This window comes from Impatiens glandulifera, chromosome 2 (assembly GCF_907164915.1).
Source record: "Impatiens glandulifera chromosome 2, dImpGla2.1, whole genome shotgun sequence".
Classification (NCBI taxonomy): Eukaryota; Viridiplantae; Streptophyta; class Magnoliopsida; order Ericales; family Balsaminaceae; genus Impatiens; species Impatiens glandulifera.
The window spans coordinates 54,577,865-54,595,443 of record NC_061863.1 but is presented as its reverse complement, the minus strand read 5'-3'; the positions used below and the strand labels follow the sequence as shown (position 1 = coordinate 54,595,443).

At 28.5% G+C, this 17,579-nt stretch overlaps 1 protein-coding gene across 2 annotated transcripts; it reads left to right on the top strand.

Annotated features, from left to right (window-relative positions):
• The first annotated feature begins 7,544 nt into the window (after positions 1-7,544).
• Positions 7,545-15,924, top strand: LOC124923887 (transcriptional corepressor SEUSS-like). 2 transcript variants are annotated; one of them, XM_047463870.1, is made up of 10 exons: positions 7,545-7,894; positions 8,223-9,573; positions 10,112-10,231; positions 10,784-10,832; positions 12,035-12,249; positions 12,367-12,435; positions 13,244-13,341; positions 13,579-13,672; positions 13,973-14,042; positions 14,924-15,924. In XM_047463870.1, the coding sequence occupies exons 2-10, from the start codon at positions 8,587-8,589 to the stop codon at positions 15,631-15,633; spliced, it is 2,412 nt and encodes an 803-aa protein (XP_047319826.1). In that variant the 5' UTR covers positions 7,545-7,894; positions 8,223-8,586; the 3' UTR covers positions 15,634-15,924. The 2 variants fall into 2 exon arrangements, with proteins under 2 accessions (XP_047319826.1, XP_047319827.1); XM_047463871.1 differs by lacking the exon at positions 7,545-7,894 and adding an exon at positions 7,969-8,056.
• The last annotated feature ends 1,655 nt before the right edge of the window (positions 15,925-17,579 follow it).

Here is a 17,579-nt window from a genome sequence, read left to right as displayed (position 1 = left end):
TCATATGAGTTCTTTTTATAGTCATCTTGAAACAATTTAATTTCATGATAATTGGAACATCTTTATTTTGTTGTTTAATTTGTTCATATAATTGTAATTTGATATTAATTAATTTTATAAATATTATTTATAAATTATTTTTTTATAGGTATTTTTTTAAAATTAAATAAGAATTAACATATTATAAAAACAATAATTATAATAAAAATTCTTAAAACCATATTTAAATATTTTTTTTTTAAATTATTCATTTCGTACCTCCCATAAAATTGAAAAATATTAAAATTTTAGCAAATTTTTATGTATATATATTTAAATAATATAATATTCTTTAATCATTAAATTAATATCTTTTGAAAATATTATTTATTATATAAATAGTTTAATAAATTAAAATTTCACATAAAAATAATTTTAAAAAATTGAAATTAAACTTATTACAATTTTTTGAGAGGGTGATAAGTGAGAGTACTCTCAACCTCAACTAAAACATGTAAACACTTTATTTAACAATTGAATTCTTACATTATTATAAATCAAAAAGTAATTTAAACTTGTTTTTATTTATTATTAAAATGAAATAACATATACAAGAAAACATGACAAATAAAAAAGAATGCACCAACATCATACAATAAATTCTCTACATCAGAAATTACTAAAATAAATTAAAAATAACAAATAAAACAACATCTTCACACCCCATTTCCTTCTATAATTAAAACATGAGCAACTTAGACAAACAAATTAAAAATTACCCCCATTTCCTTCTATAATTAAAACATGAGCAACTTAGACAAACAAATTAAAAATTTTGAGTTAGATGGTTAAAATTTTACAGATTATAGAATTTTTTTACAAATTTGATTTATATAATTTTTTTTTAGAGTACATAAATTATTACGATTTTAAAATTATGAATGTAATATTTTACAAGTTTATAAATAATTTTGAGTTTACAGGAATTTTTTTATATTTATAATTTTTTATAAAAATTATAATTATATAAATAAATTCATGTAATTAATTGTATAAATACAATATTTTTTATTGTTATTTAATTAATTTATATATACATAATATGGATAAAGACCCTTTAAGTACTTGTATTTTAAAAATTAGACATTACTTCGTGTTTAAAAAACACTCAAAATAATAATTATATTTATCTCCGATCAAATTTTCGACCAAATTTTCGGTGACCAACTGACATGAAAACATGACGTGACAATTTTTTTTTTTGGAAATGATGTGACAACTTTAAATCAACTCTAATTAAAAAAAAAAAATCATTTCTAAAAATATTGACTTTTTCATATTATTAAAATTTACGTCTTTTATTGAAAATGAAAATATCCAATCATCAGAAATTTTGCGGAAGATAAACACATGTATTTATTTTTAGTATTTTTTAAATACGGATAAAATGTCTATATCCTAAAACACGTGATACTCAAGTGTTTTTATCCCTAAATAATAATAATATTATAAAATATTTTTTATAATTTAATTAAATTAAAAATATTATGAGTTTATTGAACAATAATTTAAAATAAATTATCTTCTTTAACATCATTAAATTATACACATAAAAAAATATTCCAAAATCTAGTTCAATTCATATGTTTATAAAATCAAGAAAAAACATAAAAATTGAATGACTACAAGTTAAAAAAATACAAAATAGTTCAAAATTTAGTTGTTACTTGGAACCTATATAGTTATTAAGAAATGGAAAAATTCTTCTGGTTGGTAGAGGATAAATGTTGTGACCATAAGTTTGTGAGTTTAATTTTTCACAATATATAAAAAAGAAGAAAAAATAATTGTGCATTTATGATCCTATCTCTATTTATTTATTTTTTTAATGTAAAAAAGGAAGGAATTAGAAGAGCAAAGTCAAAGTGGCATATAACATGTTAAATGTGTCAAATGAGAGATGGTGGTAGTAGTCATGCATTAATAATAAAGGCTTCAAACCTCATCATCAGACCCCACACAGACGCTTCAACGGTCGGTGATTGAGACCTCTAAACCAACCCAGCCAATATGATTTATTTTCTCATTCAAATCGATTTTACTATTTTAGATTTGCTAAACCCATTTATTAGCTTAATTTAATTAATTTATTACTCTCATTCGTATATAGTTACTTCATATACATGATTATGCCTTTCTTTGAAAATCCTCATAAATGAATTTAACTCATAATAAAGCACACCATAACTCTCGATTTTCTAAGTAACGGGAGATTTGATCAAGACTCAAACTCCTAAAGATCCAAACATTTTCAAAATGAAGTAGGAGTTATAAAAAGAGGTCGAAACTTTTGTTCAATCCTAATTAGAATATCATACACCATTCTTGCTTTGACACAAAATCCTCAAAATTCCAAACAAACTCGCCATTTGAATCCATAGATAACACATAAAGAAGTTATAATCTATAAACAAAATGGCTAAGTTTAGCCTTCCAAAACAACATTAAATAAGATGAATGAATGCAAAAACTTAGCCATGTACAAAACTAAGAAGCTCAAGAAAAAACAAACAAACTAAGTACAAGGGTGGGTTTAGATTATTGGAATTGAAATTGATATTGTAATTTTAATTTTAGTTTTAGGTGTCTAAGAATTTTTGTCTAGAGGTCGATTCTCACTAAGAAAAAAATATCGGTTCAACGAGTTCACTTACTAAATTAAAATATACTAGTTTCGCGTGTAAACTTCTTAATTTTTTTAAAAAAAAATTAGTTCGACATTTAATTTCTTAAAATCAATTCGAATGGTTAGCTTACTAAATTAAAAAAAATGGTTCAAAATTTTAACTTTCTAAAATAAAATAATTATCAGTTTAAACGTTAACTGTGTTTTGTAAATTATAAAATAATAAAAAAAATGTTTGTTTATAAATTATAGAAAAAATAAATATTTGGTATTATAATTCTGAGTTAAAATGAGTGAAATTAAAAATTATAAAATTATAATAGTTTAAAATTTATTAAAATTATAATTTCAATTTAAATTCTTAATCTTAAATGGCCTACTAGCCTAAAAGAACTTGAATTGCACGTTATAATTCTAAAACAAGATTTATAAAGAAATATTTCTATATATAAAATAAAAATTAAAATTAAAAAGACTACTAAAGCTAGTTTGTTTCATTTTGAACGAAGATATATATATATATAGGCAGTGGCGGACCTACAAGGGGGGCCTTGGGGGGCCCGGGCCTCCCCCAACCAGGGTAAAACTTTTAATATATTTTATATATATGTTTACCAAATAGGGCTTTATCCTATTGGTTTTGGAGCTGAAATCTATATTAGAGGTCATGTGATCAAATCCCCTTACTCTCACATTTTTTTATAATAACCTCACACTTCTTTTTATAAAATTTTTATTTTATACCAACACTATTTTCTAATATTTATAATAAACTAACACTTTCTTTTATAAAAAAAAACTAATTCATATAAATAAAATTTATTTATATAAGTTAAAATATAAATAATTATATATAAAATAATGAAAATCATATAATATTATTATTTATTTTAAAATTACATTTATATTATAATTTATTTATATATATATATATTTTATTAATTTTAATAAAACTAATAATACAAATTATTTATAAATATAAGGGTAAAATATTAATTTATATTTCTTAATTTTAAAATAGTTTTAAATTATTTCAACAAATAAATGTATTTATTAGATTTTATTTAGGGGCCTAGGGTTGATACATATTTATTTTTAATTATTTATTTTATGTAGGATATAGAATAATGGAGATGTTCTATAAACGAATTTGTACTTCTACATCACATGACCAACATGAGTCTTCTCAATCAATTAATGAGCCTACTAATGAGTCTAATGTTACTGATCAAATATACATGGTTAGAATATAGCATATCAAAAGATGCATCATTTTATTTTGGTGTTATCTTTAGCTTTTAAATAGAGAAAACGTAAATGATACATTTATAAGAGATGAGTACAAAAATTGGAAAAGGCATTAGAAAGATTCAATCATCATATGAGAACTTCAAATAGTTGTCATAATGAAACTAAAGTTCAATTTGAATCATTTTAAGATCAAAGACATAACGTGAGAAACGTTTTACGTACACATGATTGTGATATAGAAATAAATTATCGCACCCATTTAACGACAATGTTTGATGTAACACGCTTTCTATTGAGCCAAGGATTACCTTTTCGAGAATATATGAGTCAAGTAGTTCATCAAATAAAGTTAATTTTCTTGAATTGATTGATTGGTATAATCAACGTAATGAATATATTTTGTCTTCTTTTGTACCAAATCATGGACAAGAATAATTTAGTAATTGTGCTTGTTAGTATTTTTATGTAATTATAGAGTAAAAATTTAATTAAAAAATGCATTTATTTGATAGCAAAAAAATGCTACGTTACTATGTATTTGGCCCCCCCGAGAAAATATTTCTGGGTCCGCCACTGTATATAGCGATCCACAATCATAACACAATTTATTTAAAATATTTTTAGTGAAAATCAAATCCGTGCCATTTTAATTTATTAAGCATAACTATTATCTTATATTACGAGTGAGATATATATTCTGTGTAAGTCTATTATACATTGAACTCATAAACTTTCGTCAAAGTAAAATAGAACTATATTTAGGGGGATAGATAAACAAAAATTTATTTTAAAAAGCACTAGTAAAAAATACACTAATTACTTTCTAATAGTGGAGATAAATCAGTTAGGAATGAGAAAATGAAATTTACCGATAGGATTTATAGGCGACCACATGGCAAAATTCTCGTATACTCGATCAAATGTTAAAATGTTACTACAAGAATAAATTAGTGTTTTATATAAGACTTTACTAACATTATATTATATGCGGGATAATAACAACTTAATATCCTAATACTTGGATCAATAAAATAAATTTTATCCTTAAAAAAAAAAGTTGGTTATTAAAATATCTTTCTTCCCAATAAAGATCGCTTTGGACTAATTAAGTCTGCCTCAAATTCAAAATTGAGATAGGCATTATTCATTCAAATACAAGATATCCCACCCAAAATCTTCACATTCATCGGTTTATTCATCCCCTTTCACTTTCACTCTTATTTTCTTTTATTTTAAAGTTGTTTATATTAAAAGAAATTATTTTATGTTATGTCCCAATTGGTGACACTTTATCAACTTTTTCAAAAAAACTAAAATTTTATATAAATAATTTAAAGTATGTATTTTTCTTACTAAAATCCAACAAGTCTAATCTAAAAATACCTAAATATTTTTCAAACTTATCCAAACTTGACATATTCTATATTCTTGTTATCTATTCCCTTATATCTAAACTTGTAATTGGAGTTTGTTAATTTTTACTTGTAATTTTTTTAAATGTTAAAAATTATTAATGTTGGTATTTATTTTATTTTTAAGGTATGAAGCTAATCTGACACCTCATAGTTATGACTTATACTTCAATTAAAACGTTTTAGTGGGAGTCAAACGTCACTTGAACTACTTTAGTGTAATTTATTAATGTTAATTTTACAATCCACTAAAATAGTTTAAGTGACAAGAGTGATTTTTGAGAAATCGAATGTTACTTATTCAATTCTCACTTAAACGCTTTAAGTTGGAGAGTTGTGTTACTTATTCAATTTTCACTTAAACGCTTTAAGTTCGAGGGACGAAGTTAATGTCATGACAACAGAATACTCTTGCTAGCCAAATAATAATAATAAATAATTAACATTGGTATTGTCAATATTATTCTATTTAGATAACTTTTCTACTTTACATGTATAAGACTATAATTTATTTGTAATAATCTGGTTTTATAAAAAAAAATATGTTGGTCTTGCCACTATTATTCTATTTAGATAACTTTTTGTGTACTTTTACATTATCAAGACTATAATTTATTGGTAATAAATTAGTTTTATAGTAAAAAATATTATCATGGTAGGGAGTACTAACAAATATAGATAACATGTTAATATTTATTTTGTAATTAATTAGTCTAATCAGGATGTGTACGATAAATAAAAATAAAAAGTGGTTGAAAAGAAAAAAATGAAATTCTAATTATTAAATTATTTAAGCTTTTAAAAATAAATATTAAATAAATTTAATAAAATATCTAAATTTTAAGTATTTAATAAATAACTAAATAAATTAATAAAAAAATAATATTTCAAAAATATTTTTTAAGTAAATGAAATGATATTATAAAATTAATAGTTGTTTAAAAATAATAACAAAAATATAATATTTGAGGAAGAGAAAAATGAAAGAGGACAATGTGATGTGATATACAAATGAATCTTCCTCCAATCTCCTATCTAATATAATATCAAAATGCATGAAAAAAAAATTGAAAACAAGTCATTTAATTTTTTTGAAGTTTCTAAATTTTCTCTCAAACCAAAAATAATAAAAAAATAAAATATATATGTATATATAATATAGCCAACATTTCAAAATCACTCAAGATTAATTTAGTCTAATAAAAATATAATTTATGAAAGTTAAATAGTCTTTTATATATTTTATTTTAGTCTATCTAGTTAACCATTTGTAAATTATTAAATTAAGTGATATGTGTAATTAATTTATTTTACTTTAATTTGAACTGAATTTATATATTTTAAGTAACTATAGTTAATAATTATCTTACAAATTTAATTCCAATAAATACTTAATTTTTCAAATTAAATAATAAATTATGTTATCAAATAACACAAATATTAAAAATATTATTATTTTTAATTGATCAGTTAGCTTATTAGAGATATAAAATAATCAATTGATTTATTCTAGAAAGTAAAGTTAGAAACTTATTTGTTTATTTAACTTTTTTTTTTCTCTTTTTGTATTTATTGAATTTTAATTTTGCTAGAAAATAATACAAGCTTCAAAATAATGCCAAGTAGAATCATATTTCGCGCTTCTCGTAACAAGTGAACGGTGGATGATATATAGCGTACAACAAGTGAACGGTGATTGATCTGTAGCTTACAACAAGGAATGGTGTGAGTGCGTCACACGTAAGAAATTCCCAACATCTTCGATAATACCAAATCTAGGCAAATCGGTAATTAAATAGATATATAATGGCATATTTCAAAACTATGTTGTTCTTCCATGACATGCTCATTCTAGGGCATGCGCCATTTGCATACATGATTATGCCCATAGATATGAGGGGCGGAATTAGAGAGAGACATTAGGGCTTGTTTGATTTATTTTTAATTTTTATTATTTAATATTGATAAAGAATTTAAAATAACTTTAATTAAACTAGTTTATTTGAGTTTAATTTCAAATAATTGATCATTTAATTATATATTTATTATTTGTGATTAATATTATTTAAACGATGAATGAAAATATCTGAATCCAAATAATTGAAAACAAACAAGGTGTAAAAGTAGAGAGAGAAGAGAGGATTTTGACTTCATCAACTGAAGAAAGAAAAGGTAAGGGAATGAAGGTGAATTCAATTCGATCGAATATAATTTGACGTCCGCAACTTTCTCTCTCTATAATTTTCTCTTTCTAAAATATACAGTGCGAAAACGAAAACAGCGATACACTCTCCCTCTCTATTGTGACACGCGAAGTTTGAAGACCTGAAACGCGATAACCGGAGGGGACGGAGTCTGAATTATTGTATCCATGAATGGTTTTTTTCCAATGTGAAACAGTCTATTGACGAGAAAAAGAAACAATAGAAGTTGAAGCAGTCAAGTGAGTGTAAATTGAAGGAGAAGAAAGAGTTGTACTATTAGATTTTCCTTGATTTTTTATTCTAGATGTCTTCCTATCCTTCTTCGATCAGGAAACTTGCGTAACTGTTGAATTTCTACTCACGTAAGTTTTCTTTATTCATCTTTTCATGTTTCAGTTGAAGTTTCTTGGTATTTTCACTCATTGAGGCTCTGGATCCACAGCTGTAACTCGTTTCTCTGGATTTAGGCTCGATCGAGTGGTTGTCTTGAGATTCGTTAGCTTTATTCCTGCATTCTATGTTGAGTACGATTTTGTTTTTGTGAAAATCACTAATTCGTCTTAAGTTTTTCTTTTCTCCGTCATAGCTCCGTTTCGGTTTCTTCGTTTTTTTGATTTTGCTTTTTCAAATTTCTGTTTTCTTCATTTGGCTGAGGAAATAATGTGTTTTTATCTTTTTTTCATGCTGTAGAATGTGTTGAAGGTGAATTTTTCCGAAACTGGATATATGACCCTGGGATTCACACGGAAACGGGCAAAATAATGCTTTTTCAGCTGTCCTATAGAACATTCAGGACCTCATTCCTGATTCCGTTTTGAAAAGATAGGACCATGAGCTCTGGAGGAAGAAAGGTTCCCAATTCCTTTTGTATTGGCCAGAATTTGGATGTGGAGCATTTTGCTATGTCTTTGGAGTTCCTGTTTGATTGATTGATTGATTGATTGATTGATTGATTGATTGATTGATTATCCAGCTTTTTTCTTTGTTGAAATAATTTAATAAGTTCACATTTGTTTGTACAAGAATAATTGTGTGTAATTTGGTGTGGGATAATATGGTGGTGCCTTCAGGGACGCCTACACCTGTTGGTGGTCCACAGTCAGTTCCTCCTTCCCTTCTTCGATCAAATTCCGGTCTGATGGGGGGTGGTCAAGGGGGTGGTGCCCAGCAAGCTTTCCCATCACTTGTATCATCTCGTGCAATGTTTAATAATGTTAATATGATGGGAAATGTGTCCAATCTCCTTCAGCAGCCTTTTGCTAATGGTGTTCCAGATTCTGGAATCTCTTGTCCAGCAAGCAGTCAGAGGGGAGTTATGGATACAGGAGCCGAGACAGATCCACTTTCAAGTATTGGAAATGGAATTGTATTTAATAATCCTTCTACATCATCTCAAATTCAAGGTCAACAGTTTTCCAGTCCTTCAGGCAACCACATAATGTCTGATCAACAGCAGAATCAGCAGCCAGACATGCAAAACTTCCAACACAATCAGCAACAGATGCACCAATTTACTGCTCCCCCTAATAACACCCTTCAACAACAGCAATATCAACAAATTCGTGGAGTATTAGGTGTGCCAGGGCCTGTGAAGTTAGAACCTCAAGTGAATGATTTACATATTCAGCAGCCTCCACATCAGTTGCACCCTATGAGGACTCTTGGCTCAGTAAAACTGGAACCCCAACAGATCCAGACAATGAGAGGCTTGGCCTCTGTAAAGATGGAGCCCCAACTTTCAGATCAATCGTTGTTTTTGCATCAACAACAGCAGCAGCAACAACAACAATTTATCCAAATGTCTCGACAGTCCCCCCAGGCTGCTGCTCAAATGTTGCACCAGCAGAGAATGTTGCAGTTTCAACAACAGCAGCATCAACAACAATCACTGAAATCTATTCCTATGCAAAGGTCCCCTGCACAACCTCAGTTCCAGCCGCAAAATATGCCTTTGAGGTCCCCGGCAAAGCCTTCATATGAACCTGGGACATGTGCCAAACGGCTTACACATTTCATTTGTCACCAACAGCGCAGACCTGAGGTAACGTGATTTTCCAAGTGTTTGTTTGATCTGGGTTTTTTGATTTTACAAAAATAACTTGTTTGATGTAAAAACTTGATTTATTTGGAAATGCTAAAATATACTTAATATTTTTAAAGTGTAAAAAAAAACACTCCTTAGTGGTGTTAGTAGATGAAAAGGAGTGAATCCCGACCATGTAAACAATATCCTGCTTCTTATGGACTTGAGTTCTTTCAAATTTGCACTTTTGAGGACCTGTATGTTTTTCCTTATTTTCATTTTGTAATGATAGTTGATGTCATGACTTGTTTTGTAATGATTTCAGTTTTTCCCATGTTAAAATGCTACCTTTAATTTTACCTTGGATCAGTGAAAAGATCCCCACTTTTCAGAAAAAAAAGTTATAATGAACCAAGTAATGGTATTATGTTATTTTTACTTTTAGTTGATGATTTGATGTAAGAAGTGAACGAAGATGGGGGAATGGTTTATTTGGATTTTCAACTAGTTGGAGTTATTGGTAACCATTGTGCACCTTGTTATCCCCTTTTTGCAGGATAACAACATTGAGTTTTGGAGAAAGTTTGTGGCCGAGTACTTTGCGCCCAATGCGAAGAAAAAATGGTGTGTTTCCATGTATGGAAATGGACGCCAGACAACTGGAGTTTTTCCTCAGGTTTGTAGCTTGGAGGCCTCTTAATTCATTCTGCCATGTAGACATCTAAATCTATGTAAATGTGTATTTCAGCTATCTTGTTCATTATTGACTGGTCAAATCATGTAATTGTCTCTTTGGATATTAATATATTCTTAGGCTGTGTTTAGATGAGGTGAAGGAATTAGAATTGGAGTTAGAATTCTAATTCCAATTCTATAAGAATTGGAATTGAAGTACAATTCAATTATTTGTCTGAAAAAATAATAGAATTGAGATTCTTAAGGGATTTGCTTAATTCTTAATTTAAGTGAAATTCAAACTAAAAAATATGTACTTGTTTTAGTTCCATAAGAATTTAAATTCTAAATCAAGTTTCTTGTTTCAAGTCCTTAAAAAAACAAATATAATTGGAATTGCTACCTCCAATTCCAATTCACCTCTAACCGAACACACACTTAAATATATGTGATTGTTTCAGTTTACTTGGACATTCTAGTTTAGGATTGGCAGATTGATTGTCTTTGAATATCAGACACGTGGAAAATCTAAAACCTGATTCTGATGCTGCAGGACATTTGGCATTGTGAAATATGCAAGCGCAAACCTGGGCGTGGATTTGGTAAGTTTACTTGCTGCATTTATTACCGACTGTTTTAATGGCACTAAAGAAACCTTGTTTTGCCTTCCACATGATTTTATATGTCTGGAAATCCTTCCGAGCTTAGGAACGAATTCAAGAGAATTTATCTTGTGTAACAGTAGATTATTTGGATAAAATGACAAAATATCCTTACTTTTTAATATTTTAAAATGTTATAAAAAATAAAATAAAGGTATTTTAATATTTAGTTGATGATTTGAATGATGAGACTTAAAATATGATTTTTGATGGGATGGTGGATTATTTTTATGTTAACCCCAAATAATCCACATCAAGCAAGCTCTTGAGGTTTGATAAACTTTACTAACCTTAATATTTGAGATCAACATAAATTGAAATCTAATATTTACTAATCTAGTAATTACAATAATTGCCAAGTTTCTTAAGACTATATAGTTGAGAAGCACGTTTACTAAGCCGGGATGAAACCCCTTTCTTGGAACATTGTGTTTTCTGTTTTTCTTGTTTTACATTATTTAGAAACGTTTTGGCCCCCCATTTGGATAGAGTTGGATGTGAATGTTATGGATCCAGAAACATATCTAGATGAAAATAATTACAAAACTATGTTGGACAACTGAACATAGTTAGAGAATAATTACAAAATTATTGTCTGTTTATCACGTGGACTCTGATCCGGATACAAAAATATAAAATTATAAGTGTCATAATCCATGTTGGGCTTGGAGAGCACGCACGACTTCCATCGTTGTCATGACCCTCCCATTAACAGTTTCCTATCCCAAATTATCTCTGTCATCTGTATCATCAACAAGTATATAACTTGAGAGAGAAGATGAGACACAAAGAACAAAGAGACTTAGATCAGTTATAGGTAGAAAGGATAAAGACTACACCATTTCCAATCATGCCTATGAATTGAGGTCCTATCCTCTAATATATAACCTAGTGCCACATCACTATCAATTAACAAGAAAGGATTCTAAACTGTTAACCTACTTGCCAACTGGCCTTGTGGTTTGTTATTACAGCTGCTAGGGTTTGATCCTCTACCCCTAGTTGTAGGTCTTCCCTTGTACCTCTGGTTGCTCATAACATTGTTACAATCTCTCTTTCTCCTCATCCTTCTATCATTTGTTTATTCGTTTTGGCTAGTATGTAAGATTCTATTTCTTATTGTGTTACCAAATATTTTCCAGAGGCTACGGTGGAGGTTCTCCCACGGCTTTTTAAAATCAAATATGAAAGTGGAACGCTAGAAGAACTTCTTTATGTAGATATGCCTCAGGAGTATCAGAATTCATCCGGTCAAATTGTCCTGGAATATGCAAAAGCAGTACAAGAAAGTGTTTTTGACCAACTTCGTGTTGTCCGAGATGGCCAACTTCGGATAGTTTTCTCTCAAGACCTAAAGGTTGTCTCTGGATGATATCTTTATTTATTTTTTCTCTTTTTCTTTTATATATTTTCATCTTTCCACAAGTATCTTTATCAGTACTTATTCTTCTCTTTGTTTTGTTACTTTCACCAGATTTGCTCTTGGGAATTTTGTGCCAGGAGACATGAAGAACTGCTTCCTAGGAGAATACTAATTCCCCAGGTTACTTAGCTTTATTTGTACATTTCATTTGGAACACCTTTTCTTTATTTTTATGTTTTTGTATCCGGATCCAAACACTAAAACGTTTAGAAACTAAACTTAGTCGCATTGAAAAACTTATCGGTTGTTTCTCAATTGGATATGGACCCCCATATACAAAAATAAAAATAAAAGATATTCCCAAATGGGAGCCATAGAGATTTATTTGATGCTTCATGTCAATATTATCTGATTACAGTCAATGTTTTGTAGCCGTCATCTTCTTTGTAGATTTATGATTAGCTGTACCACAACCAAGTTATTGGATAAGCCTAAAATTTCTCTTGATGGTCTCTAGTTTACTGAATTCTCTCTTGCCCTGCTGTCACATGAAAACGAAATTGACAGTTTGTCATATCTCCAGTTAGGACAATATATATATTTAGGATGTACTAATCATAGTGTTCAATTGACATAAAATTGACTGAACTTTTGTATGATGTGCTGAATTCAATAAATGCTTTTACATAAAATTGAATTGGGTAGCTCAACTGAAAGAATCTGGCCTAATAGAACAAAGGTCTCAGGTTCGATTCTCACTAAGATCACTACAATTTAAGTGTGGGGTGGTGCTAGCCTCTCCACGAAAAACACTGGTCTCCAAAAAAATAAATTTTAATTGGCATTTTCCAAATTTGGAAAGCCAATCCCCTGGCTGAATATGTAAATTTCTTACGTATAGCTACCCATTTTTGAATATTTAAAAAATATTTTTCTGTAACTTCAAACTATAATTCAATATATTATATTAATTTTATACACTTTACAGGTAAGTCAACTTGGAGCTGCTGCTCAAAAATATCAGGTTGCTGCCCAAAATGCGACATCCAATTTATCAGTTCCTGAGCTACAGAATAACTGCAACATGTAATTAAGCCTATCATCATTTTTTCATCTTTCTCTATCTTCCTAGTATGAATCAGAAGAAGTTAGAGGTTCAATCTTATTAGGTTTGGTCAAATGAGACTATGCTCAACACAACGCAATAAAGCATTTTTCCTAATTAGTTGGGGATGATCAATCTATATATCAATGTCATCCTTTGTGAATAGCCTTATACAGAGAATGATTGATGATTGTTAACATATTGATTTAATTCATTAGGTTTGTTTCATCAGCTCGTCAGTTGGCAAAAGCATTGGAAGTTCCTCTAGTTAATGACCTAGGGTATACAAAAAGATATGTGCGATGTCTCCAGGTAATTTAGCTACATTTATATTTTGTTTTTAATAACTAGCCTCTATTTTGCTCAATCTACTATTCTCACAAGCCATTTTTCATTTAATTATAGAAGGGTTTAAATACAGTTGAACTTTCATTTCATTTGTAGGCATGTTACTCTTGATCACATTTTTATTCAGTTTTGTTAATGGATGTTTTTCTTCTAATGCTTTCTGCTTCATAGAACTGGGAATTGTTCAAACTAATGTTAAGATGATTGGGTAAACTTGAAAATGGAAAATTTATGTCCTTTATCTGTTTGCCTTTTGTATAACAGATATCTGAAGTGGTTAACAGCATGAGGGATCTGATTGACTATAGCCGGGAAACACAAATTGGGCCTATTGGTGAGTTTTACGTTTCAGTCGCCATTTTTTTTTGTATTTCTCACTTTAGTGACATATGATCAAAATTTAAAGGTACGGGCTTGTGTAGCCTCCAAATCTTATAGTTTTCAGCATCTGTTTCTAGATCTGAATCCGAATCCATAAGAGAAACCACAAATAAATTTCTGAATCTTTGTCCGAGTAAGTTCTGTTTCTAAACGCGATCTCGTATGGAACCACATCCAGAAAAGAAAATAAGTGCTTCCATTTTAAATTTCTTCTTAATGTGGATTCACATGAGATCACATTTGTGAATAAAATTTAGTCTTGTTGACAGTTTCTCATCTGGATGTGGGAAACAAAAATTAGAAACACATTTAGATGTGGATTAAGATGTGATCACTTTTGTTAACAAAACTTAGTCCACAAATACATAAATTTATTGGTTCTCATCTGGACGTGGATCCAGACGTGACCGCGATTGAAAACAAAACTTTTACACAACACATATTCAAAAAATGATTGATTCTCATCTTGATCTAGTTTCAGATAAAAAAACTGAAATTGGAATCATTTTGTTTGTATCAAATATCTCACACGGATATTAATCTAAATAAGATCTCATTTGAAACAAAACTTAGAACTTAGATAGATACACGTTCAGAAATTTACTTGTTGTTTCTCATCTAGAACAAAATTCATATCCTTCAACAAAAAAATTGGAAACACTTTTTATGTGTCAGATATCTCATCTGGATGTGGATCCAATCACATTCCATAACAGAACTTAGTGAGACACAGATTCTAGCGCTTTTCTCATCTAGATTCAGATCCATATCCAGCAACAAAAAAAGTATTTTCTAGTTTAGGCCATGCTAATATATATAAGTTTTCTTTGGCAGAATGCTTGGCTAAGTTTCCGAGGAGGGGTAGTAGTAGTACGCCTGGTTTCCATCAACAACAAGCTCAACATAAAGAAGAAGACTTACAGCAACAACAGACACATAAATCTGTAGCTCAAAATACAAACTGCGGAGACCAAAGTAATGGCATCATTCCCATTGTTAACAACTCCTCATCTACCAGTTCTTCATCAGCCAGCACCATTGTCGGCCTCCTCCATCAGAATTCAATGACAAGACATCAAAACCCTGTCAATAATAATAATAATAATACTAGCAATAATAATAACAACAACAACGCAAACGCTCCCCACACCTATGTACCAACCGGTCTACAGAACCCTTCTAGCGCAACTATTCCTCCTTTCCAACAGCCCCCACCTTCTTCATCTCAACAAACAGCTAATGTTGTTAACCCTGCTCTATCTGGAAACACCGACCAAAATGATTCTCAAGCAATTCCCTCTGTCCAGAAGATTTTCCAAAACGTCAATGGTACTGGAGGTAACTTCCTTGTACCAAACGGAAGTACAGCTGGCATGATGAATGGAATCCGGGGTGTAATGGGGAATAATGGCGTGGGGAGGATAAGGGAGCAAAGCATGATTAATAGTCAGCAACAACAACAGGTTTTAGGAGAACAGATCTTTAATGGAATTGGATCGGTTAACAATGGGTTTGGTAACGTTCAATTTGAATGGAAATCTTGATTGAAATGAAATGGCTGTTGTTGTATTCGAGTATTATGTTACCCAAAACCGACCAATGGTCGATCCGACAGACAAGCAAAAGGAGGAGGTTTGCCAAGGTTTGAAGTCTACAAATCTGAATTAGAAGAAGGGGAAGTAAGATATTACCTCCATTATTGTTGAGTTATTATTCAGCAAAAAAAAAAAAAAAAAAAAAAGAACTGTTCGGTTATTTTCTTTACTAACTTACCTGTGCCAGTTTATGATAATATATATATATATATAGTAACTCATGATCAGTTTTGCCTGGTGGATCTCTCTTTCTTTACATTCATATGTTGCTGATTTGGTTTTGCACTACCTTTTCCAGGCATTGTACTATTTTAGGGTAGACTTAATTTATTATACTCTTTCTCTCTAAATGTGAGTGTATATATATATTTATATACTGTGGTTGGTTTGGGAAAAGAAGATGTTTTTCCTCTGAATTCATTGGAATATGGGTTTTGTCCTCATTTATAATGTTGGTTTTTACATGATTTTCAAACTCAGGGTTTTGTTAGTCTATAAAGATCCTATTAGAAAATTGAAAATTGTCAGTTATTTATTTTAGCTTGGTATAGGATTATCCGTAGATTTTAACGAGGTTATTTTAGAATATGGTTAGTTTTGTAGGCATGATCCCACATTTAAATATTTAAATGAAATGTGACAATTGAACCTCACAATTTTAAAGTTCATTGGGATTTTTGAAAAAATTTAGTGAGAAAAAAAAAGTAATGATTGGTGATGATTTTGAGGAAATAATGATTATTTTTGGTAAAAAATTTAAAGGTATTGATATATATGAATAAAATAAAAAATAAAGGGTATTTTAGTATTTTGGTTAATGAAATGAGTGATATGATCGTTATAGTTTTTTAAAATAAAAAAAATTACTTTATTGAAATTTTATTTTTATTTTTAAGTACTTAACAAAATAATATTTTTATTAGAAGGTCCATCCAACATGAACTTAACAAAATAAATTATTTTTAATGATTTGTTTTTGAATTTTATATTTGTTTAAGTTTATTATTATTACATTTTCTTATTTTATTTTAGTTTTTTTTTCAATTTTTATTATAAAATAATATAACTAAAAATTATTAATTATTATTTTTATTTAACAGTAATAATATAATATTTTGTTAAATAAAACAAATTAAATTATTATTTAAAATTTTTTAGTAGAATATAACATAAATTTAATTTTTTGATATTTTAAAATTTTAAAATATTTATTATTTAAATTTAAAATATTACTTTTAAATAAAAAAATATAATTTTAAAAAACAAACTATTATTAAATTTAATATTGAATAAAAGAACTAGAAAAAGTTGAAATTAAAAATAAATAAAAATAGTAAATATATATATACTTAATTAATTGTATTAAATTTCAAATTATTATTATTATTATTATTATTATTATTTTATAAAAACGCCCGCAAACACTTAATCAATTAATCCGACAATTAATCTGACAGGTTAGAACCATGCCTCACAGGGGTTTTCAACTTTTGTTGCCGTTAAGGGAGGATAACTTTTAAAATTAATAAGCAATATATTCAAATTTACTGTTAATAAATGAAATACAATCATAAAAATTAAAAAAAAGTACAAATCAATCTTATATATATATTTGTATTTTATTTGATTTAACAATATTTATCAAGATATCAAATTTTCTTAACTATTTTGTAGATATTTATATAATAAATGTATTTCTTTTATCCCAATAACTATTTTGTAGACTATATCAGAGTTAATTTATTATAGAAATGATATATCAATAATAAAGAGTTGTTATTTATACGAGTAGTTAGGAAAACAAGTTTAATTGATTAATTAATTATCAAACAAGGATATAATTTTGAACCAAAAGTTGGTAATGGCCGCTTGCTTGTATGTTTGGTTAAGATTGA

Bases quoted from the DNA above. Each gene is read 5' to 3' on its own strand.
- LOC124923887 (XM_047463870.1), top strand. From the start codon at position 8,587: ATGGTGGTGCCTTCAGGGACGCCTACACCTGTTGGTGGTCCACAGTCA. The intron at 10,232-10,783 runs GTTTGTAGCTTG...CTGATGCTGCAG, and splicing joins CAACTGGAGTTTTTCCTCAG to GACATTTGGCATTGTGAAAT. The intron at 13,673-13,972 runs GTAATTTAGCTA...TTTGTATAACAG, and splicing joins GATATGTGCGATGTCTCCAG to ATATCTGAAGTGGTTAACAG.